Genomic DNA, 24,546 nt, shown 5'->3' with positions numbered 1-24,546 from the left:
AATGGGTAGGAAGGGAATAGGTTAGCGTTGGTTTAGAAGAGAAGGGACTAGAGAGAGAGAGAGAGAGAGAGATTAATAGAAATGGCGTAAAAAGTCTAAAAATAGTAGAAAAGCAAAAAGAGAAATAAAGTTAGAATTGGTATAAGAGAGTGAGAGAGAGAAAAGAAGCGCCGCTTTTCAAAAGCGGAGGGGGTAAAAAAAATCTAAGAGGGCAGAAAGACAGAAAAAGAGTAAAAAAAATGCTATGGGAGCAGAGAGACAGAGAGAAAGAAAGAGAGGGGGGAAAGAGGTGTAAAGCGAAAGCGCTAAGAGAAAAAAGAAATACATATTAGAGTTGGAGAAGCAAAAGTGTAAAAAGATGAAGGGTGCAGAAGAAAGAAAGGGGGTAAAGAGTAGAGTAGTATATATATATATATATATATGAGAAAGAGAAAGAAAATGAATATTTGGTCTAGGAGAGACGAGGGAGGGACACGGAGAGAGGTGGGGGAGAGAGAAAGAGCTATAAGGCCAAACGAATAGAAAGGGAGAGAGATTGGTTGATCTATAAAAAATAGAGATAGAGGAAAAGGATAAAGACTATAAGGGCAGAAAGGAAAAGAGAGAGAAAGATGAGAGCTTAGGCGAGAGGGAAAGGAAGCGATGGAAAGATAGGGGGAAAAGATTAAGAGAGGAGGTAAAGGGGGTAAGAGACTAGAAAGACAGAGACGGATAAATGTTAGAGAGAAGGAAAGCAAGTGGGAGAGAGGTAAAAAAAAAAAACGAAGAGAATATGATGCATATGTGTGTGTGTGTGTGTGTGTGTGTGGAGAGAGAAAGAGAGAGAGAAAAAAGTTTGAATTGGTTTAGGAATAGGAGAGAGAAAAACGAAAACTAGAGATAAAGAGGGTAACAAAAAAGGCTAAGAGGACAGATAGATAGAGATAAAGAAAGAAACGAAAAAGAGAGACAGAGGTTTAAAAAAAGGCTACGAGAACTAATAGATAGAGAGAGAAATGTAGAGTTGGTTAGAGATTGAGAAAAGGTGGGGGTAAAAAAGTCTAAGGGGCAGAAAGACAGAAAGAGAGAAAGAGAGAGAGAAAGGTTAGAATTGACCGAGGAGAGAGTGGGATGAAAGTATTGTAGAGAGAAAGGTATTAAGAGTCAGTGTGTCTTTCTTCATTTTGCCAAGTACAGGCAATAATACTCATTTTTTTTTTTTTACAACTCGCCTACTAATGGAGACACGGAGCTGTGGTAGGATTTCTTTGATGATGCCCTGCCTTAACTACGCTTCTTGTCTGTGTCCGTGGAATTTACCCAGTGAAAAACGGTGGAATATACCATAGCACAACAACAAAAGAGTTTGTACAAACTTCACCGGAACTTTTTAACTTTAATAGCAACAATATTCAAAAACCAAACGCTACTAAACAATAACAGAGAGAGAAAAAAAAGTCGGTGAGATTTTTTTTTTCAATTTTATTTTTCACTGCTTATAATCACGCTAGGCAAAAAAAAAAAAAAAAAGTTTTGTTTTCTTTATAAACTAAAAAGAAAAAAAGATTGATATTAAAAACTAGCGTCTGTCTCTTTAGTACTGGTTTTGATAGGATTTTAAACTTTGTACTTTAAAATCTTGATATTTATTTGATTTTTTTTTTAATCGCACAACAGCCACAACACTTTCTAAGGGGCACATCATTTTTTTTTTTAGAAAACACGTACACACACGCTTCCCCACAATGGCTAGATTAACACAAGATCTGTTTTTAACATAATGAAAAATCCACCTCGCCGAAAAAAAAAAAATTGGATTTGGGTCAAAAACAAAAACTGTCCCAGTCGAGAAGGATTTCTACGACCAGTACAGAACAGATACTACATTTCGATCTTAGCCAAGATGCAGGGTAGTTCTGTTGTTAATGGTAGTTGGCCCTTTGCATTCACTTTAAGCGCGTGTCCCGCGTTATATTAATGTAAGAAAGAAAATAGGGATATCCTTTTCAACCTGTAAAATTATATATATATCTATATATAATATATATATGCATATATAACAATGTAATAAGAGCGCTTGTGTTGAGGTTCTCTGCCTTCATAGTACTGCGATGATCATGGGTAAAATGCCTTGCTGGTTGCTAAAAATATGTTAGAATTACACAATAGGGTACCCCGCCTTCGTTCCTGAAAAAGAAACGACAATAACGCACTTGCACAAGTTAACAAAAGGGGGAAACCCTGCTTTAATGAACACTAAAAACAGCTCATTTGATAATTTACTGCCGTGTATGAATCATTCGAAAGCTCTGAGTAAAAAAAAAAAAGCATCGGGAGACAATATTACATTTTCAACTCATGACGAGAAAAATTTCCATTCTTCTCTCTCTCGGCCTTTTTTTTTTATACAACGCTGTCTCTGGCGGTTAAAGAAAGAAAGAAGACTATACATATATATGTATATACAAAAACTGGACTTCACTCCTTTTACTAAAATTTTTTAAAAAGCACAAAAATTGTGGACGTGGAGTATTTAATTTTAAACAGTCTTGCTCTTGCTTCCCCACGAGTATAAGTCAGTTTTGAATGTGGAGAATACCCCCCGACCACCATAAAAAGGGAATGCGCTGGTAAATCGAAATGGAATTTAAAAAACAAAAATAAACAGAATTCCTTCTTTTAGAAAGATTTCTTTTGAGAATACCAGAACAGAATACTACATCCTAGATAGGACAGCATAAACAAAGTAAGTCTATTTATCTACCTCCCCACGAGAGACCAGGCACAAAAGCCCTTTTTATTTGGGAGAAACTCCCCGCCAAAGGATTCGAACAATTTTTTTTTATACCTCAGTCTAGAAGAACTTCTAGTTCATTAATCGAGATTAGAAAGGATGACGCATAGTACCAGAACACATACTTCACTTTGTTCCTAGCTAAAAAGCCAAGCGTAAACAAAGTATTCTTTCAAACTAAAAAAGAAAAAAAAATCTGTTCTATTTTTAGAACAACAACGTGGAGTTACACGCAAAAGCTGGGGGTTTTTTTTTCACATTTTAAAAATACTGTTTAAAAAAAACATACTATTGAAGATTTTACATATGTTTCAGAACAATACAGAAATGCCTTCATAATTATATTAGAAAAGAAAAATGAATTAACTTTAATCTTTTATAAGAAATACTCTATTTACTTCAACAAAGAGATGATTTATTGTTTAATATTTTTACTTATTTAAACGTTTATTTATTTTTTTTACTTATTTAAAGCAGAACGCTGCACTTCATAATTGCACAGTTGAATTCAAATTTTTGACGATTTAAATATTTTTGTTTTTTTCCCTCCCTACAAAATTATCAGCATAAACGCTGAACACATTGAAACTGCTTTTAGCAGCGGAGAAAAGGAGCCATCATTAAAACCGGAAGTTACCGTTGGAGCCACAACCGGAAGCTGCACTTACCGCTTTCTTATTTTATTTAGCACGGACTTAAACCTCGGAATACTCCCGTAAAACTAACGCCTGGGATTTTACAACAATATACAAACGCATGGAAAACCGTTAAAGGTGTTGAGTTATTTGGATACTACGTGATCTATGATGTGCTGCCAAAGCTTTGGAAAATGAATCTGCCTTTTTTATCGCTATAAAGCACTACAGGGACAGGAATCCTCCATGTGATTGCCAAGTGGAGATATTGATCAACTCAATGGTGGAGAGGAAAGAGAGAGAGAGAGAGAGAAAGCGCGATATGCACCGCAACCATACTCGATTTGCAGCTGAAACTATATTTAGATTCTTGTAAGTTGGAAGGCTTGTTAATACATTCTCTCTTTAGACGCGTTTGATTTGCCTTGGTTTTAAAAAATAACGATCGCGTTTGTATGGAAGGTCTAGTCGCAAACAATGCCTTAACAACTATATCAAAACATAATATTTACATGTGGTGATGAGAGGAAAATGTAAATTCTAAATGCATATATTTTTCCACTTTTTTCTTTGTTTTTAAAGAATTTTATGAAAAGATCAATGAAAAACGAATTGTTTTTTTTTTTTAATTATGGACTAAAAAAAAAAAAACATTAAAAAAATTTTTTTTTTCTTTTTCGTACTGGATTTTAAAGTCTTCTTTTTCTGTTTCTCGTATCATTCTAGCTCGGTGTTAGGATTCTTCTGATTACTTCGTTCGTCAGCCCGGGACTGAACCTGCCTTTCTGCAGAATGGGTGTCAGTGACGTCAGTTCGAACCAAACAAAAGATGGCGAGGAGAGCGTGCGAATGAGTTGCTATGCTGTCAGTACCCGCTCATCTTCGTCCTCGTCCCAGTACTGCCCTCCCTCACGAGGAGGAGGAGACGACGACGACGACGACGACCAAGCCGAAGCAACCCACAAGACGACCACTGCCAACAACAATTGCTGCCATTACCGCTACTGCTGTCTGCTCGCCGCTTTTCACCCCAAAAGTAACAATTTCCAAACGACGACGACGACGACGACTCCCTCTTTGGTTCTTCCAAACAACAACAACCGTCGTCGTACCTCTACGAGCAGTACCGTCCCTCCATCATCATCATCATCATCGTCATCATCATCGTCGTCGCTTCTTCCTCCTCCTTCTCCATCTCCAGCATCTCCATCTCCCAGTCGTCGTTGTCGTCGTCTCTGCTTTGGCCGTGCTGCTGATCCCTCTTCTTCATCATCGTCATCTTCGTCATCGTCTTCGTCTCCGGGAGGCTGCCATCCCTCTGGTCACAAGGAGGGTCGTTCCTCCTCTTCCTCCTCCGCCGCTGTCGCCGCCGCCGTTCCATGCAAACGTTCTGCTGGCGGTGGTGGTGGCGGCGGTGGTGGTGGTGGTGTCATGGCGAGGAGCCGGCCCTGCTGCTGTTGTCAATGTGACATTGTCGGATTCGCCATCAAATGCGGCCAGTGTGCAGACATCGACCTCTGTTTGAAGGCAAGTATTATTTCAGCTTCTTCTACTTTTCCTCCTTCTCATTTGTTATTGTTGTTGTTGTCGTTCCCTGTCTCCTCCTCCTCCTCCTCCTCCATCCCCGATCACCCCTTATGTTGACGTTAAAAAATTGTTTCTCTTCGTTCTTTCCGTCCATCTGTCTCACTCCCTCTAAGAGTTATTATTACCCCTACCACCACCATCAACAACACCCCCACTTACCCCTGACACGCATTGCAGCAAAGATAGACATGAAATCAACTTATAGTTATGAATCAAGCTCCCTCAAATAGGAGACACTCTTGATGGGTGTAAAATTTGCGTCAGCGTGACGCGCTAGGAGGAGGTAGTACCTGGGAGGACGATCTCCTCAAGATACAGATCCATACCTCACTTCGATCCCAGGGTCGATCCTCTGTATCAACTAGCTAGTTTAGCACCGGGAATCATATATGAAATGGGGAGATAACCCAGTATAATTTTTGACAACGATTAAACTGTAGGATATCTGTTAAGTCCCAGGCATTATTCCCCCTCCTTTTTTTTATTATCACGCTTCAGACGCTCTCACTAGAGAAGTAAGTACTGAGATTACTAATGTGTATGTGTATATATATAAGTTGTTAACTGGTCTAACGTTTGACATCTGTACCTCTAGCTCTTCCATCTCGCCAAAACTGACCATTAAGACTAACAAGTATATTTGTAATGATTTCCCTCATAATCCAGGGATGGCGGTCGAGACTATAATAAATATTAAAAAATTAAATTCTTAAGTATTTTCTTAATTCTGAAGAATTATCTCCCCTTTGCGTGTAAAAGGGGGGGGGGGGGTAGGCGTCATCTTGTCCCCAACCTTGAATCATACTTTGCCTTCGTGGGGAGGCTAGTAAATAGCACCTGGTTTGGATTAAACTTGCTAGTCTAGTATTACATTTGAACTATTCTGGTATCGTTTCATATAAGAATATATTTAGTCTGGCTCAAGACTATTAATATGAAGGATTGGACTAATGTAAGCATACGTTTTCATTATCATCACAATCAATTGTTTCATTTTAGCACATTATGTTAAGGATCAAAGTGTAGTATTTGTTTTATATCCTCGGCCAAAGGAGTGGGAAATCCTTCTAGACTGAAGTAAGTTTTAAAAATGCTTGTTTTCAATCCAAAAGTGGCCTTTTCGGGAGAGCTGGATTTTCTCCAACTTTAAACAATTACCTTGTGTCTATCTTCCACCCCCTCCCGGAGAGTCGAGCATTTCGAGCAAAGAGAAGCGAAAGGAAATCCGTCCGTCAATCGTTTCTTTCTTCTTTGATTCCAGGCATTTGTTTTATATATAAGCTATAAAGAAAAAAGAAGACCCCCCTCCCCCCCCAATAAATGTGAACCTTCTGCCTGCTTGTTTAGCCAGTTGGCTTAGCAATCATAACAATGAATAATTATAATTGAAATTAAAATAATAAACAAGAAAAACGTTAATCTGTTCAGGAATACAATAAAAATTAAGTTATTCTCTTCATTGCACCCCCACCTCACTCGTCATCACCCCCATACTCACTCTTTACCCTAATTATTGGGAGAAAGAGAACCTGTTTAGATAAATGCTCTAAATCCTCGCCTATATGTCTATTGTTCTTCTCTCAGCTGCTGTCCATCTCTGATTATTTATCAGGGTCGAGTATGAAGTGTGTAATGGCGAGGTTATGATCCTATTCGCCTTCCTTCACTCTTTTTCAATTTTGTCTTTTCTTTCGTCCATTTCTACTTTCTCTCATTCCGTGATTGTGATGTGGAAGATTGATATTATTAGTGCTTTTTTTCAATAACTACTCCCTGTTTCTCTCTTTGTACCTGTCTCTCTCTCTCTCTCTCTCTCTCTTTGTACCTGTGTCACTCTCTCTCTTTGTACCCGTCCCTCTTTCTCTCTCTTTGTACCCGTCCCTCTTTCTCTCTCTTTGTACCCGTTGCGCGCTCTCTCTCTTTGTACCTGTCTGTCTGTCTGTCTCTCTCTCTCTCTCTCTTTGTACCTGTCTCTCTCTCTCTCTCTCTTTGTACCTGTCTGTCTGTCTCTCTCTCTCTTTGTACCTGTCTGTTTGTCTCTCTCTCTCTCTCTCTCTCTCTCTTTGTACCTGTCTGTCTCTCTCTCTCTCTTTGTACCTGTCTGTCTCTCTCTCTCTCTTTGTACCTGTCTGTCTCTCTCTCTCTCTTTGTACCTGTCTGTCTCTCTCTCTTTGTACCTGTCTGTCTCTCTCTCTTTGTACCTGTCTGTCTCTCTCTCTTTGTACCTGTCTGTCTCTCTCTCTCTCTCTCTCTCTCTTTGTACCCGTCACTCTCTCTCTCTTTGTACCTGTCACTGTCTCTGTCTACATACCTACCTACCTGTCACTCTCTCTATTTTTTACCTCCCTGTCTATTTTTTTCTATTTCCTTCTCTTTGCTTAGCACTCTCTATTTTAGTCTCTCTTTCCCTACCTAGTACTCTGTATTTCTTTCTAATTAACATTCTCTCTATTTCTATCTTCCTATCCCACTTTTGTATCTCTCTTTGCCTACCCACTTCCGTCTGTCTATCAGTCTCTCTCTCTCTCTCCACTTTATCTGACTAGATTATATTGATCAGGCAATCTTTTTTTTTTTTTTTTTTCATGTACCAATAAGTAAATATTCATCATCTAGATTTCTTCTGACATTTTTTAAAAGTGAATAAATAACATTCCAGCCAAATTTTACCCTTGCTTCCAGGTTATCAGCATAAAAATAAAAATGAAATCCAATTTGTTTTTGTTTAAAATCAAGATCCTAGAAATACCAGGAAAAAAATAAAAACAAATAGAATTTTACATTGGGATTCACTCTACTATATAAATCTAACTCAACACATAACATGGGAGAGTAACAACCTTGGTTGAAGTGAGTGTCCCTAATGATGGAGGTCTGAACAGAGCTGAAAGGGAGAAACAGACCAAATATCAAGGTCTCATGTATGATATGAAAAGAAATTGGAATCTTAAGGAGATATCAATCAGAACAGTTATTACAGCTGCCACAGGGCTTATGAAAAGGAACCTGAAGTCCTACCTAACTAATATTTCTGGTGAACCAAGTGTAAAAGAAATCCAGACAAATGCACTTAAGGGAACAACGCAGATACTAAAAAGAGCTTTCGGCTGGTTTCAATAAAAAGCAGGGAAATGTTGGCAGCTGGTTTGACTTCCCCATACCCAGCATTACAATCTTCAAAGAAAGAAAATGTTTAAAAAAAGGTACCAAATGGCTAGACCTTTAAAAAATGCTCTCCATCAATCCCTACACTAACCCTATCAGTGGCAGCAATGTGGGGAAACAAAGGATGAATCCGCAATACAAGATACCTATGTACTACAGACATTGTAGATCTTGATTGTTATTTTGTTTTTGTTTGTTTTCATGCACACTGGATGATGTCACAAAGGAATGACACCATCCACTTAAATAGACCTGTAAGACGCAGAGGAGGGGGAAGGGATCCTTTATGACTTCACAAGTAAATCGATGCGGCCGTTCAGTCTTGAAAGACAAAGGATACCCCTTGTAGGGGCAGCTGCACGTGTAATTGTGAGGCAAGGGTTGCGCAATCCCAACCACACCTCTCCTGAATCGGCACTGTTTGAGCCCAAAGGCAAGGAGAAGTCCAGGATGACTGGAAACAATGAAAAGAGAGACCATAGATGATGTGTGATCTAAATATTCAAGTCCTCTATTTAGTAACTATATTTGAAAGAATGCTATACATTAATTTGATTGTCCATCAATATCTTCGGTTTCATGAAACACTGGAAGTCCTGCAGCGCTAAAGACTAGATTTCTTCTGTAAAACCGAAGATACCAATAGACCATCAGATTAATAAATAACGTTTTAGTAAATAAAAATATATGCTTATACCGATGTGATTAAGCACTTGCGTCATTTCACATTGCTATATATATATATATATATATATATATATATATATATATATATGAGAGACTCCCGTCGATTTTGCCATATGAGGTTCCACCACAGCAACTAAGTTGTTCGGAAATCCGAACAGATTTGTTTATAGTGATGAAGGCTTTGTGTAGAACCAACTGCACTTTTTGGGGTATTACTGCTTAATATTTTGTGTATAAAAATATATATTAGTGAGGAGACAATTAATCGGAATCGGAAAAATTTGTGCCTCATTTCCGATTCCAAAAACGATTTCTTTAATTATCCTTTTTTTTTTTTTTTTTTTTTTTTTTGATTTTGCTTAAAACAATAATGGTAATAATCATTAGATAATAAATATTTATTGATTGTAAACGACCATTATAACTAAAATCATCCCCCATCTCCCCACATACATGCACACAAAGTGTATATTTACATTCGAGAAAATATCTGTACATTTAAGGTGTATTTTTAGGGTAATCGTGTGGGAGGGGATCACAGCACTATAGGTAAATATTTAAAGATTTATAAACAATCGGAATCAGAAATTGTATCAGAATCGGTGGGGGGAATATTGGAATCGTCCCATAAACATTTTAAGAATATTTAAGGATGGGCACTATCTGCATAATTATAACTACGGCAGTCAACTAGCGTCTATACAATGTTCACAACTTCCACTCGTGCGAACACTCTAAATTGTCAAAATGTATTCGCCTGAATTCAACGTTTACTAGTTCTTAATTCCCTTCATTCTCGTGCCAATTGTTTTGGTGACATTGAGGTAGAGGCTTGGCAAATGGAGCTAAAGATGGCTTTGTGGCTGGGTTCGGATTTCATGACCAACAGGAATTGTTACCCTACACTGATGATGGCATAAGTATGAAACACTAGTGTCTGTAGATATAAAGGAATAATTGTTTAATTATGGGTATAAGTAATAAATATGACATTAATTTAAATTTTAACATTTTTTTTTTCTTTGGGGGTGTGGTATGGTTTCAATGGCACCTGTGCTCTAAATGGTAAAGTTTATATTAAAAAAAATACATAATGTGCTAATATTACTCATCACCTAAAATATATATTCATTAATTCATAAGTTCAATAGTTTAGGATTTTACCCAGCACATATTATTGATGATTACATATATGCACCAATCCTTTAAAAAAAAAATGTATTAATAACAAAAAATGTATTAATGTATTATGTACATAAATTTATATAATTATTATGTATAAATGTATTATGTATTATGTACATAAATTTATATAATTTTACATTATAATGGTTATCGTATTTGACTCACTGTCTTTAGATTTTGGTTTTGATCTCAACTTGAGTATTTATTTATTTTTTTTACTTACAAGAAGTGAACTGTTTAGAAAAAGTATAATACTTGCATACACCTGTCTCTGTTTCTTTCTATTGTTATTTTTTTTTTTTTTTACTTCATTTTTTTAAAAGAAATTTAATGTTACGTTTAATACTGGGTAATTCCGGGTACATCTAGTAAATAATAAATTCGATTACTTTAAAAAACAAAAAAAAAAAAATATCTAATGAATAAAAACAAGTGAAACATGTATGGTCCCCTGTGAGTGCATAGTGAATGAGGCATTAAAAAAGTTCAGCATTTGCCCCCCCCCCCATTTAGCCCCAAAAGTCCCCAGAGGACATCATCCTGGTGAAAATGAATAAACGATGCAGTTATAGCCCTTGACATATGTAAATTTGAGTTCTGCACCATCCAAAAAAAGAAATGACTAAGTCCACCCAAATTTAGCCCCAAAGTCCCCAAGGCCTTAACATATTTAAATTTGAGTTCAGCCCCATTCAAAACTGCTAAATAAACATACACAGAAAATTTTAGACAAATATGGTAAATAGCCCCAAAAATGGCATGTTTTATTAGCCCTAAATTCATATATAAATCCGAAGATTTTATTGTTTCTCGGATATATTTATAGTTAAAATTCTTTCTAGAAAGACATTGTGTACTTGTAAGAGGGACTACGTGAAGGTTGGCAACATCCTAAGTGAAAGCATGTCTGTTGAACGAACTGGGTTTGAACATAATACACCGATGGCGTCAGTCCATGTTGTTAGCCCCCTCCCCCCAAAATACATACTAAAATGTCCCTAAATTCTGGGATTAAGTCATATTTTAATTTGTCATGATTTATAATCACTAAACCAGTTACCCGTCTCTGTCTTTGCTATGTGCTTCTCTCGATCCCTTTCTATCTTTGTAAGTTGTAGATTTCATTCGTACCGTGTCAAGGATTCATTCTCAGCGATCTGTCAGATGGAAGCGGGCCATTAGGATTGATGGTGGTCTTTATTCTGTCGGACTGAAGTATGTATAGCATAATCAAATTAACACACTGGTTCCTGTTTGATCACCGAAGTTAAGCAACGTTGAACTTGGTCAGTACTAAAATGGGTGACCATTTGGGAATTCCAAATGCTGTTTGTGCTCTCCGCTTATCTCAGCATTGTTTTCGGTTGTCCTGGAGTTCTCCTTGCCACTGGATTCCAGCAATAGCGATTCAGAAGAGGTGTGACTGGAGATTACGCAACTCTTGCCTCTCAATATCACACACAGCTGCCCTCACAGGGGGTTCCCATTGTCTTTTAAGACTGCACAGAAGCATCGTTGAAGTATGGTTCTGTGCAATCATAGGAGGACCACCCTCTCATGCATTGCCTTCCCTCTTTTAGGGGGGTTAGTTTATTGCTACCTCCTCGACCGGGGAAATGCTAACAGATGTCCAAATATTTTTCTGCAGCGTCAGTGTGCTCTCTGTTAAGTGCTGTTCCAACAAATGCCACTTTCCCATTTTGTATCACATATTCCCTCAGTGGGAGGGAGATAAAATATCACTCTATGTTGATTCAACCGCTTTTTAATATTTCTTAATATCCCTATGAGTATTGAGAGAAAGAGAGACTCTCTTTACAGCTTATTTACACGGTGCATTCTGTAAACATTCAGCATTAATGGAGACCCCCGCGATATTATTGTAGCCCTTATTTAAAACTGCAAAAGTATTTATCTAAGTAATCTGGTTTATGTAGTGTCAGAATATATCTGATTATTAAGGTTTATCTCCAATATTTCCATTGTATGGATACCTGGAAACCCCACGATATCATATCATTATACCATCTTTACACAAAACAGATACTAAACTTGGATCATAGCCAGAAGACCAAGAAGGTATATTTTAGTTTCACGTACAGTCCAAGAGTGATGCCATTTTATATATTTATTTTGTTTTACATTGCGCCTTTGGTGATCGGGAGATGCTGTTTATTAAAAAGGAGGATAGAAGGTAATAACATACTACGAACATTAAATTGACGTATCTATACACTAATAATTTAATGTCTGTAGTATGTTACCACTAGGACTATGATAAGAGAATGTTCTTATTGTTTTAACTCTCAAGTATATATCCGGCAGTTTATCAATCGAGAACCACATCACTCTATCTAAAATCATAAGATATTAACTGATATATACTCAAGCCAAAATAATACATACATAATATGGAAGTAAAGAGACTTGTAATTTTTAGTTATGCAAAAAGAATCTCTTTAGTTATAGATTTTTGAATGAAATTAAAAGAAAAGAAACAATGGTAATGACAATACAGTGTTCCGGTAGTTCAACGACTGTCACCAAGTTAACATGCATTATTTATTGTGTAAACAAATATAGCTCTTGACCGATTTACAATATTTATTATGGTAATTTCAATTATTCTTAGCAATTGCCAAATGATAGCTGAGTGGTTAGACATGTAGATGATCAAGTTTTGATCCCAGCTTGAGGAACTTGCTTGTCAAAGCATGCTGAAGAGCTGTGAAGCATTCTATCAATGAATAAATGTACATGTATGTAAAAACAGGTTCCTTCAGTCTTTGACAGACTATGGATACCCACGAAGGGGTGCCTGCGCGTGAAATGCTTGTGGCAGGAGGTGCGCAATCTCTAACCACACCTCTCCTGAATTGACATTGTTAAATACCAGTGGCAAGTGAAGTGTATGTACAGGACGACTGGAAGCAAAATGTGTATGTATGTGTGTGTGTGTATATATGTATATATTATACAAGTCAGGCAAACCTCTTTCTGAGAGAAGTGCTGCTGTTGGCTAACGGAAGCATTAACTTGTAGGAAGAAATAGCAATGAATTTGCTAAGCTAAACACCACTTATGTATCTAAAAAAAAAAAAAACACCTGGTAACATGAATTTCATGCATTTTAGCCTAACGATTGCCTACGGGAATGAAACTTGGATGCCTCTGTATAGCTTAATTGCCATAAAGTTATTTTCATAACTTACTACCTAATTCTGTTGAGGTATTGAGCACTATAGAAGTAAATACTGAAGAACGATACATCAAATATATCTTACAACATTTTATGTGGACATATATACACATACGCTAGTAGGCCGCCTGTCGTTGGTCGGTCGTAAAATACGCATAAATATTTTAATTCATACAGAAACATGTGCATGCAAGTATTGTTTTTTCTAAACAGTTCACTTCTTGTAAGCAAAAAATAAAAACAAAATACTCAAGCTGAGATTGAAACCAAAACCTAAAAACAGTGAGTCAAGAATGATAACCATTAAGTCAGCTTCACACAATCTTTAAAAAGCGTTTGCAAACCTACTTATTCTTAACATAAAGAAGTTGTCATGTGAACGATTCAAGCATGCACATTCATGAAATAGTTGACAAACAAATAAAAATCCAATGACCCCCCCCCCATCCATGTACCAATTTTTCACTTTTGACCCCTTAGCACTTCTTATTTTCAGATGAAAACCGATTACATACCAAATTCCAAGTCTAGATCAAAAATTCATTGAGTATATAGGTTGAGAATTGTCCTCACACACACACACACATATTCTCACTTTTATAGATATACTAGCGAGGGGTACCCGGCGTTGCCCGGGTGTTTGTAGGTGTGTGTGAAAAAAACCCGAAGAAAAACATGTGCCCGTGAAAAAAAAAACGAAGCCTTGACAACGCGCAGTTGAAAAATAGTAAAGTGTGAAAAAAAGAAAACAGGTGCGCGTTTTTGATTGACGTGACGGCAATAGGTATTCAGCAGTTAGCATTTTGTGCGGGACAGTTTTTAATGAGGTCAATAAATCGGTTTGTTTGTTTTTAAAAACCCGTTCCCTGTTTATTAGGGGTAGCGTCTCGTCTCGAAATGAAAGCTACCGTCTGATATGGCGAAGTCGACATTGACCAAACATTACTTAGCTCTCTAGAGACCACTGGCTTTCGGCCAGTAATTAGAGTTGAGTTTCGCTTTTTGTTTATACCGAAAACTGAATGTAACGCGTGCCGATGCGGGGAAATGTGGAATAATTAACGTTTGAAAGTCAATAAAATTAAATAGACAGGCGAACTCCGTGGTTAAGTGTGAGATATTACAATTTATAGATGATATAAAAAGTTTTAAGAAGTTGTGAAGCGAGCAAGCGCTTCTCTTTTGTGGACATCGAGGAAAAGCGTACATACATACATACATACATACATTTTTGCTTTTATATATATAGATTAGAAGATGTACCTGGTGTTAAACATAACGTTAAATTACTTAAAAAAAAAAAATAAATAAATAAAAAAACAGAAGGAAACTGAGACATGTAATATATTATTTTTCGTAAGTCCAAAAAAAAAAAATACTCAAGCTAAGATCAAGACAAAAACCTGAAGACACTTTAAGTACAATGACAATTACATCAGCTTGAAATGACTTTTAGAAAATGTTTTCAAACTAATTCATACTTAGCGCAAGGAAACTGTCATATTCCTCGACTGCGCATGCACGGTTGTGAAACGGTTAAAAACGGATAAAAATCTGGTGGTCTCCTACGCACCAATTTTTCAATTTTGACCCCTTAGTAGCCCTGTTTTCCATATGAAAATGAATTAAATATTTTCCACATGTCTGAATACTCTATATACCAAATTTCAAATCTGTAGATCCAAAATTCATTGCGTATTTAGATAAGTGTCCTCACGCACACATTTTGCTTATTGCTTTTAGCAATAAAGATAAATGTACAAATTCAGATATCTATTATGAAACATTTTTCCTGAATGTTAGTAGTAGTTATTTCTTTTTTTTTCTTTTTTCTTTTTTTTTTCCAAAGGAATCACCACTTATCAAGGCCCAGGCGCCACTCAAGGATAAGGGTTAATGAGTGTACAGTGGTTCAGAGGACAATATCATAGTAATCATTAGAAGTGTAAATTTGGTAAATTAGATTACTTAAGGAGAACAGCTCATCAAGAACTTGTTTACATTGGACTTGAAGACGGCCATATTGTAGTCAGCTGGAAAGCAGGTAAACGGAAGAGTTCCACAGGTGTGCAGTTCTTAGAAAGAAGCTTTGTTCATGGAATCTCCATCTATATTCTCTCTCTTCGTATATGTATTCATGATTGTATTGTTTCCTAGATGTTAATCCAATGAAACTTGAGCGTTTATAAAATCGTGCTCAGTAGTAGGTAGGAGTTGTATTTCCATCTCCACTCTCATATAAAAGTCACTTCATGTGTGAGTTCCTTCCTCATAGGTTCCGAAACAGCTGAACCTATCTTTTGCAAATTTCACACCAACGTAATTTATGTCTGGCAGTGTGTTTTTTTTTTTTTTTTTTTTTTTTTTTTTTTTTTAGATGTTTTGTACAGAAATTCATCCAATAAGCATCGAAAAAATCTGATCTTAAAAATAATCTTTTTTCTCTTATAGATAAAAAAAGAAGAATTTGTACAGGGGAATATTTTACGTTACACTGGCCAAGGGAAATAATAAAATCTCAGCAAATCATTTCTTCTTAGAAAACATATTGTCATCATGAGATATAGCTCAGTGGTAGAGCATTCGACTACAAATCGAATGATCCTCTGTTCAAGCCCAGATGTACCTCACCATCTTATTTTAATTTTTTCTTATTAATGAGTTCAATTTATGAGAAAAGAAGAGATACCATTTAAAATCGCCGCAAATCATTTCTTCATTTGCATATTTTAAAACTAAACATTAATCAAAAGTGACTTTATCAGAGCATTCATCGTCAAGCCCAAATATCAGCTGACATGACATTGTAAACAAACACAGATGGAATTTGATGAACGACATTATCATTTTTTTATTTTATTTATTTATTTTTTTTGCAAATTAGTCTACCAGGCAAATTATTCCCCAGTAATATATTTAAATGAGTAGAGAATTGATTCTATAATAATACATATGCAATCTGCATAAATTTGAGCATATTGTACGACCGGGCAACGCTGTGCATCCAGCTAGTTATAATATAAATTTCTTTATTCATATAACTAGTATTAGCTACATATGTTCATACATGTTTCAGTTGTGATCTTCTTTGAAATCCATCTTCTCAAGCATTTAAATTAACTGAATATAGTTGTTGAATATAATAAGCCTTTGAGAAATTATAAAAAAACAATCACAAGAATGCAACCTACTGCCTTGTTTATTAGTCTTTAATGATCATTGTTAGACATTTATGAACCATTTTTATATATTCCAGATAAATGTTCATATATTTCTCTTTTTCTATTTATTTTTCATCAATGATCATTACCAATACTTTGGATTGCCACACTTACAGTGTTTTTCTCTCGGTGCTGAGGTTGGACCACATAAGAAAAATCACAGATATCGGATTATGGTAAGTTCATTTCTTTCTCAACTGTTTTGGACATGACACATTGGAATTTGCTATTTTTTGATGATAAAAGGTTTTGGCCGCTATTTTACGAAATAATCCGTAGAAAAGCAGGGCTGCAAAGTTGAAAATAGTACAAGGTCTGATTCTTGACTTTTCTAGAAATCAAAAATATCCGAGTCATTATTTTAAAGTCTTACCATATTCATACTGTCTGTCGATTGTTCATCATTGTCTCTATCATCATGTTTCGTTTAACATCTATTTTTACATGCTAGCATGTGTTGGAGGGCTTTTTAGAAATTAACTTCTAAAATAACCTATCTCTGGCCAGGTCTTTATTTATCCCTCCTACTTCGACTGTTCTACATCCATTCTTTCACTGTGGCCATATTATCAAAGTATCCTGTTCTATATTCATACTGTCTATATTTAATCTTCCGCTAGTTTCATCAGATCTAAACCTGTTTTTAAAACTGGATTACACACCTATCTGATTTTTCTTATATCATTTTGTTCATGTGATATACACCTTCAGAGATTAAAAAAAAAAAAAAAACGAACAATCTCAATCCCTTCCAAAACCTCCTGTGCTGTTGTACACCCATTTACACACACAACACGTAACAGAGTATATTGCAAGGAACATAGGACAAGTAATAACTTGACTCCTTTATTTTGTAATAACGGCATTTATTTCCTCATTTTTCCCGCCACACGTGTCACTTCGCGTTACAGCTATGATGTTATCCACGTCTCTGTGATCATCTTCTCTATAATACTCTTTTTCCTTTTTATAGTCTTTACCGGTGGTGTCATTTTGCATGCATTTGCATACGTGCATCTGCGCTCTATTACATATCAACTTTAACTTCCTGTAGAAAACACTGCATTTTTTCTATTCCTCCGAAGTTGTTAAATCTTTATTCTTTCTATCCACTTTAATCGTGGAAGGGATGTGCTTGATTGATCCAATAGATGCCTTGATGTACTATGAAAGATATTGATATACTATGAAAGAGTTCAAATCCTAACCGTGTTCACGTGTACTATTGCTCTTTCGTTTACTGCGCATGCATATAACCTTTATACATGCATATAACCTTTATACATGCATATAACCTTTATACATGCTTGTCATTGTAGAACATAGGTTGCTAATCATCTGTACACACAAAACTACTCTGACACAAATGCTCAGTTTTTAATGTTTATTTAAAACAATTTAAAAACAGTCATAAAGATGGGTTATTCTCATATGCATGAGAGAGAGAGACAGGTAACCAAATAACCCGTCAGAAAATGCTATCTGCACTGTCCTCATTGGAGAGATCAGTGAGATGCTTTTCTAATGTAAATTTTAAATAGTAAGTAGATAAAAATGTTTTTAAATATTAATTTATCCATATGCATCTTAAATAATAAAGCGTAAGGATTAAAAAGCATCTGCTGCTGCTGTTCTTTTTTTTTTTTTTTTTTTTTCTTCATTGAACTTTCATGTACCGTGCGTGTATAAATCTTTCGTACACCTGCGTTGTGATGGAATCCAGTTTGTTGATCTTCTGTGGATACAAAAACGTCAATATTGAGTTTCTAAAAGGGTTTATTTAAAACAGAAAGTACAGTGTCAGAGACAGAAAGACGGTCACATAGATGGATGCATAACCGCATTGTGCATGCTGCCACCATCAGGGAAAGCAATCCGATGCGCATGTTCTACCGTGAAATCTTGCCAGCTACCAACTAAAAGCAAGAAAAGCATCTCCTGGAAATCACATGGTTTTGTCAGTTCCACTTTAAGGATTTTTAAACTTTTCCATTACTACATGGCCTTCATTCTGTAGAATATAATTTGGAAAAGGATAAATTTGCAATTTTGTTACTACTGTAACTACAAGTAAACAACTTGTATTTAATTAATTGTATACAATGAATATTGTTTCAGAAATTTTAGATGAAGATTGATAACTTGGATAACACTGTGATAGATCGACAGTGGTAATGCTCTGCTTGTTAATGATGACAGGAGTTGCTAGAAACAAATCAAACACGCCATTCTAAGCTTGCAGTCCGCATTGGTAACCACAGTACTATCGCCACTTTATCCAAATGCCTTGGTATTCTTCACACACACGCATACAAACACACCTCGAGATGACCAGAGTTATATACAAGAATTTAATATTAATATAAGAACACTTTGTTTTTGAGATAATGATTGATAATTTGGATTATTATTTTCGTCTTGATCGCTATTTTCACAGAATTTCATCCGATGTAGACTCTAACTTTCTCCAGGTTCATCTTTTCTGTTTGTTGTTTGTTGAGCACATTGACCTTTGTCAGGTCATTCAATGCAGAGAATCATTTTTATGTAATCATTTCTTTTTATTTAGTTGATTTTTTTTTTTTTATTGTTTTAAGACGTGTTTGCCTTTTAAGTATTTTTTAATGCATCTTTTTAAACTCCGGGACCTATAGAGAATTTTGACTTAAACTCTTTATTTAATCAAGGGAGACTTAATTGGTTATTGGTTCATAAGACAATTTTCACAGTACATAACTAAAAAAAATGTAGGCTTCAAACGCGTGAAAAATCCTTACAAATGTAACATCATTCTGTTAACGTGGTTGCCATTTTCAAGCGCATTTTTTTCAACTCTGGAATCTTTGTCAAACTCAGAACCTATAGGTAATTTTGAACTGAATTCTTTATGTAATACACAGAGGTAGATTGTTCTCATTCTGTCATTTTCTTCTAGGAGATAGGATAAGTGCAATAGAACCACAATTGTGAAGGCAGCATAAGCTGTTACCTGCGAGCTGCCACCACCCTTACAGCCGGACTGTTGTATACCAACTGTATCATGTTATATGACAGCAAATGTCGGGCTTTCACCCAGTATATATTTGCCTGACTGCAACGCATTGACAGGTCCATAATTCAATGATCTACGATATGGAATCTGATTTACCCCAACACTAAATCAAAGGATTTTGTAAAAGCACTGCATTTGCCCTGCGTAGAATTTATCCTAAGGATGAATCTGTTATGCTGGTATGGAATGTTTATCCTCTTGGTCAGTTAACAGAAGAAGGTCAAGGAAAACTGGTAGTTATAAGGTTGGATTTGAAAGAAAGAAGGGTAAATAAAAACCTGACCAGAGATATAAGCATGTAAAAAAAAAAAAATCATTAAACCATATATGATAATTAGTTATTATCACCTGTAGTAAACATTGAAACTTCAATTAGGTATCACAATCCAGCTTAGTTTAGAATGCGAAAATGGATAAAAAATACTGAAATTGGCTTAAGTTTCAACTTGCAATGTTTTGTTTTTCGGGTTATTTTGATTAAATTTGGATGTAAACAAAATTTAACTTTTTTCTTTTTTAAAAATGTATAATTCTCTCTTTGTTGTTAATTCTTTTTAGTGGGCTACTTCAAATTAGGTTACTATTTTCAGCAATGAGCAATATTTTTTGTATAAAAAATGTTAATATTTTTCAAATTTAGTGTGTGCGTTAATGTGTACCTCCTAAGCATATAAAGAAGTCACATCTGTAATATAAATCTCACCTGTCTGTTTAAATGAATGTATGTCTGCTTAAAACATTCGACAGAGGCAACGGATTTTCACGCATTAGTATTTTGAATCTCAACCCTTCAGACAATAAATATTGAAAAAGTGGCTAAAAACATTAATTCCTTCACTCTCAGCTGGGCACTTTTCTACAAGGAGGGGTCACTTTTTTTTGCTGATATTTTCGAAAGTCATCCTCTCTTTTCTATTGACTAGCCTTAATTTGAACCTTCATCACTTCTGGTTTGGCGATGGACGCAACGGCAAAGACATCACTTTTTTTTTTTCACGTTCTTTTCCTCCTTTGTGGTACAGGCCTGCTGCTTGCCTATTACCACTTTTTTTTTTTTTTTTTTTTTGCTCAATATACACCTCTAAACACCCAGGCAATGCCGGGCACTCAGACTAGTTTAAAAGAAAAGAGGCCATGTGTCAATATGATGATCTTAATATAAGATTTTAAATTGTCTTTTCAAAACTAAACATCTATCAAATGTAATACTAAAGAAATTTTTGCCCTATTTTCAAATTATGCTTCTAACAGTTTTTACATGGTCCAAATCTTTTTTTTTTACTACTAGCAGGGAGGCACCCGAGCTTGCCGTCGTAAAATATGCTTAATATATTTTAATCCATGCAGATTTCGTATTTGTTATTACAGAACCAATTCTATATTGAATATTTATATTTATATAGTACTGATTTCAAAAGTTAAAAAAAAAAAAAAACTTCAGTGCCATCAGCTAGGATTGAAACCAAAACATTTAGAGCTCCAGCTGCGTTCGCTGCTAATTGAGCTAACCTGACAAATAGATAAGAAAGTTATAAAATTAAACTACTTTTAGCTATGATTTGTTTACATATGCGCAAACTAATAGAAATATTGGCAAGTTGAAATAAACATTTTTCATTTCAACTTGCAAATTTCTGTACGCGTTATTTATCCATCCAAACAAACAGATTTTACTCGTTATAAACCATTCTTGGTGCAGAATTACTATTTCCTGTTAATTTCAGTGTTGTGATGAGTAGTTTCTTTTTTAGTTTTTTTTGTTTGTTTTATTACATTTTCACCCCAAACAAGGCACATTGCCACTTTGATGTAAGTCGCTACTATCAGGGACCTAAGCTACAGGAGTACTATGTAGGGAGTTGGGCAGCAAGATGTTGGTTCACGTTGCACTTGAACTTCTGCATGTCAGTACAGTTGGGGAAGCAGGAACCCGGAAGGGAATTCCAAAGTCTAGCAGTTCTGGGGAAGAAACTACTGGAGTAGAAAGCTCTCTTACATCTAGGGATCTCTACTGTGTAGGGGTGGGATTTAGCTGTTTGTCGGAGGTATTTACGTTGAGGGGTACAAGTGTTTGCAGTTTGTCGGAGCATTCACCATTAAAATGCTTGTAGAACAGGCAGAGGAATAAGTTTCTCGGTTACACACTGACACGGCACACACACATCTACTGTTTCATTTATATTGAGTAGCAGGACCTGTGGAAATTCCACAGCAGCATCTTTCATATGTAATACATTGCTGCTGGGTATCTATGGATGTTCAGTGTGAATGGAGACCTCGCACTATTATTGTAGCCCTTTTTTTTTTTTTTTTTTTTTTTTTTTTTTTTTTTTTTTTTAGAACTGTAAAAGTATTTAAATAAGTAATTTGGTTAATGTAGTGTCAGAATATATCCGGTTATCAAAGTTTATCTCCAATATCCTTATAGGAGTTTGTGACATATTTCAATCGTATAGATGCCCAGCGCAAATGAAAACCCCACAATATTATACCATTTTTAGACAGGACAGATACTACCTTTGGATCCTAGCCAGAAGACCATGAAGATATATTTTAGTTTGACATACAGCCCAAAAGCGACATCATTATTTTATTTTCAATTTTTTTTTACATTGCGTCTTCAGTGATTGGGAGATCCTATTTGTTAAAAAGGAGGATAGAACGTGATAACAGACTATGCACATTAAATTAGTGTATCTATACTTATTTAATGTTATCACTTTCTATCCTCCTTTTTAACAAATAGGATCTCCCAATTGAATAATTTATTATCTACACATACATTAAAGGTACTACGGTATTAATATATAGATTTACAAAAACACCTAGCTTCATCTTTACTTTATTAAGACTCAATGTATTAGCTGTTGAAAATAATCTTATATGAATAGTGAAAGTTGTGTTATTGTGTCATTTTTGCACTTTAAAAATTTTTTTTATGTCTAAGCTGATTTGATCCAATAATTATTGCATCCAATATGATTAATTTTTCATTTATAAGACCACATTACATTTGTAAGAATTGATTACTTGTTTGAAGACTGCACTATGAAAATTAGCTTCTGAAGTACTTCTATAGATTAAATAAAGGGTTCAATTCAAAATCCTCTGTATGTTCCAGAGTTTGACATGGAAATTCCTAAAGTACGAAAAAAATATACATAAAGAAGGTCAGAGGTTATTATATCTGCATGAACATAAAAAATAATTAAAGGTCTTGACAGAAGTCAGACTCGTAAAAAATACTATGAGTTGGATTGTTTAATCTCTGAAGAATCTGTAGACAGTTTGAATAATTGAGAACTTTAAAATAGGGAGCCAAAGTCAGAATTTTTTTAATTTTAGGAGTCAGAAAGGTCTTATACCTTCCGACCCCACAACCCTGGAAACAATCAAGATAAAAATAGTAGTTCAAATAATTTAGATATATACAAAATGAGTTTTGTTTTGGCATTAAATAACCAAAAGGTGTTGATAAAAATAAAATTTAAAAAAATCATAATAACAATAAAAACCATTTTTTTTTTTTTTTTTTTTTTTTTTTTTTTTTTTCGAACTTCGATTCCAGGACCTATCTTAAATCAAGGATTACTGACATTTTCAAAATTAAATTTATTTAAGCCTTAGATGCATTCATGCATTTTACTGGCTATTGGTCTGTCGTGATTAGGTTTGAAATAAAATTTTCATTGCTAAATGTGCAAATATTTTTATTTTAAAAAAAAAAAATTTGCTTGCTCATAACCCCTCTCTAAAAAATAAAAATAAATCTTTGATATATGTACCAGAGATGGAAAAACAATAGTGTACAAAAAAATTGCAAAAATTGATGAAGTAGTTTTATTTCGATAAAGAACATCATTTGAATTGATTAAAGCAGATTTGTGGACATTACAATGATATATAAAAATACGAAACAACAGCAATTTTTGATGAATTGTCATGAGGATAAAATGCAGAAAATTCTGTGTAGCTTAATTGCCATATATATTTTCAAGACTAACTACCTCACTCTACTTATGTCGAAGTAAATACTGAAAATAAAATACATAAAATATATATAATCCCTTGTATTGAAGGTTGAACCTTCAAACCCCACCCCTATCCCTGTTCCAGAAGAATATCACTGAGAACGGATTATTACTTAGTACTTTACTTATTGCACTATAGATCCATCAAATTATCAGGTCTCATCTCCAAATTTCAAAAAAATAATATCTGTTCTTGTTTTAATAAATTTAATACAATCTAATCAATAATGATCTAACAAAACTCTGAATAAAAATTGCGTCCGATAAATGAGGCTGGCTCAGTTATGTTGTTCCGAAGAAGTCTTGCCATTTGCCAAGTAATGATTTGATTATGGTGAACTGCGTCTTCACTTTCTCTTTGTTAATCTGAAATTGGCCATTTACCAAATTCCTTCTGAAACCTTGAACAATGGAAGCTCTTTTTCTTGTTGAATAGTACTTCATGCACAAAGCAATTTGCTTGTGTCAGGCATCCCATAATTTCTCTCCACATTTTAACTCTCTGAAATTTACCAAGTGGGAATGTCCCTATTTAATGGCCTTTCCACAAGGGCAGAGTTAAACTCGAGGTTGGTTTTTAAAAATCTAGTTTCTCCAAGTTAGGGGCATTATATATTGGGACCTAAAATAAAAATTCCATCAGTCTAGAAGGATTTCCCCTTTCACTGTGTGTAATGGAAGTAAATATTTGTCTGTTATACAAAATCTGCATTTATTTCTCAGACTATTTTTGTATCGGCATAATCACGTTGACACACCGGTTTCCGCTGGATCACCGAAGTTAAGCAACATTGAACCTGGTCAGTACTAAATGGGTGACCATTTGGGACTTCAAGGTGCTCTCCGCTTATCTCAGCATTGTTTCTAGTCATCCTGGACCTGGATTTCTCCTTACCATTGGACCCAAACAGTGCCGATTCAAGGGAGGTGTGGTTAGGAATTGCACAACCCTTGTCTCACAATTACATGCGGAGCCACCTCTACAGGGGGTATCCTTTGTCTTTCGAGATT

General features: G+C 35.3%; 1 protein-coding gene across 13 annotated transcripts in view; it reads left to right on the top strand.

The window, feature by feature from the left end:
- The first annotated feature begins 555 nt into the window (after positions 1-555).
- The window catches only part of LOC145291269 (uncharacterized), a 137,376-nt gene continuing 113,385 nt past the window's right edge, over positions 556-24,546 (top strand). For 5 of the 13 annotated variants that reach the window (XM_080136884.1, XM_080136890.1, XM_080136893.1 and 2 more), the window contains exons 1-3: positions 3,436-3,780; positions 4,135-4,935; positions 16,569-16,628. In XM_080136884.1, coding sequence (XP_079993010.1) covers positions 4,201-4,935; positions 16,569-16,628 — 795 coding nt within the window. In that variant the 5' untranslated portion in view covers positions 3,436-3,780; positions 4,135-4,200. Of the gene's footprint in view, positions 1,441-2,605; positions 2,726-3,433; positions 3,781-3,831; positions 3,942-4,134; positions 4,936-16,568; positions 16,629-24,546 lie in introns of those variants that run through there. The other 8 variants (XR_013869373.1, XM_080136885.1, XM_080136895.1 and 5 more) reach the window with 5 other exon arrangements.

Source organism: Euprymna scolopes, chromosome 12, assembly GCF_053919585.1.
Source record: "Euprymna scolopes isolate OS-2025 chromosome 12, ASM5391958v1, whole genome shotgun sequence".
Taxonomy (NCBI): Eukaryota; Metazoa; Mollusca; class Cephalopoda; order Sepiida; family Sepiolidae; genus Euprymna; species Euprymna scolopes.
The sequence above is the reverse complement of the archived record's forward strand: the minus strand, read 5'-3'. Positions and strand labels throughout refer to the sequence as shown.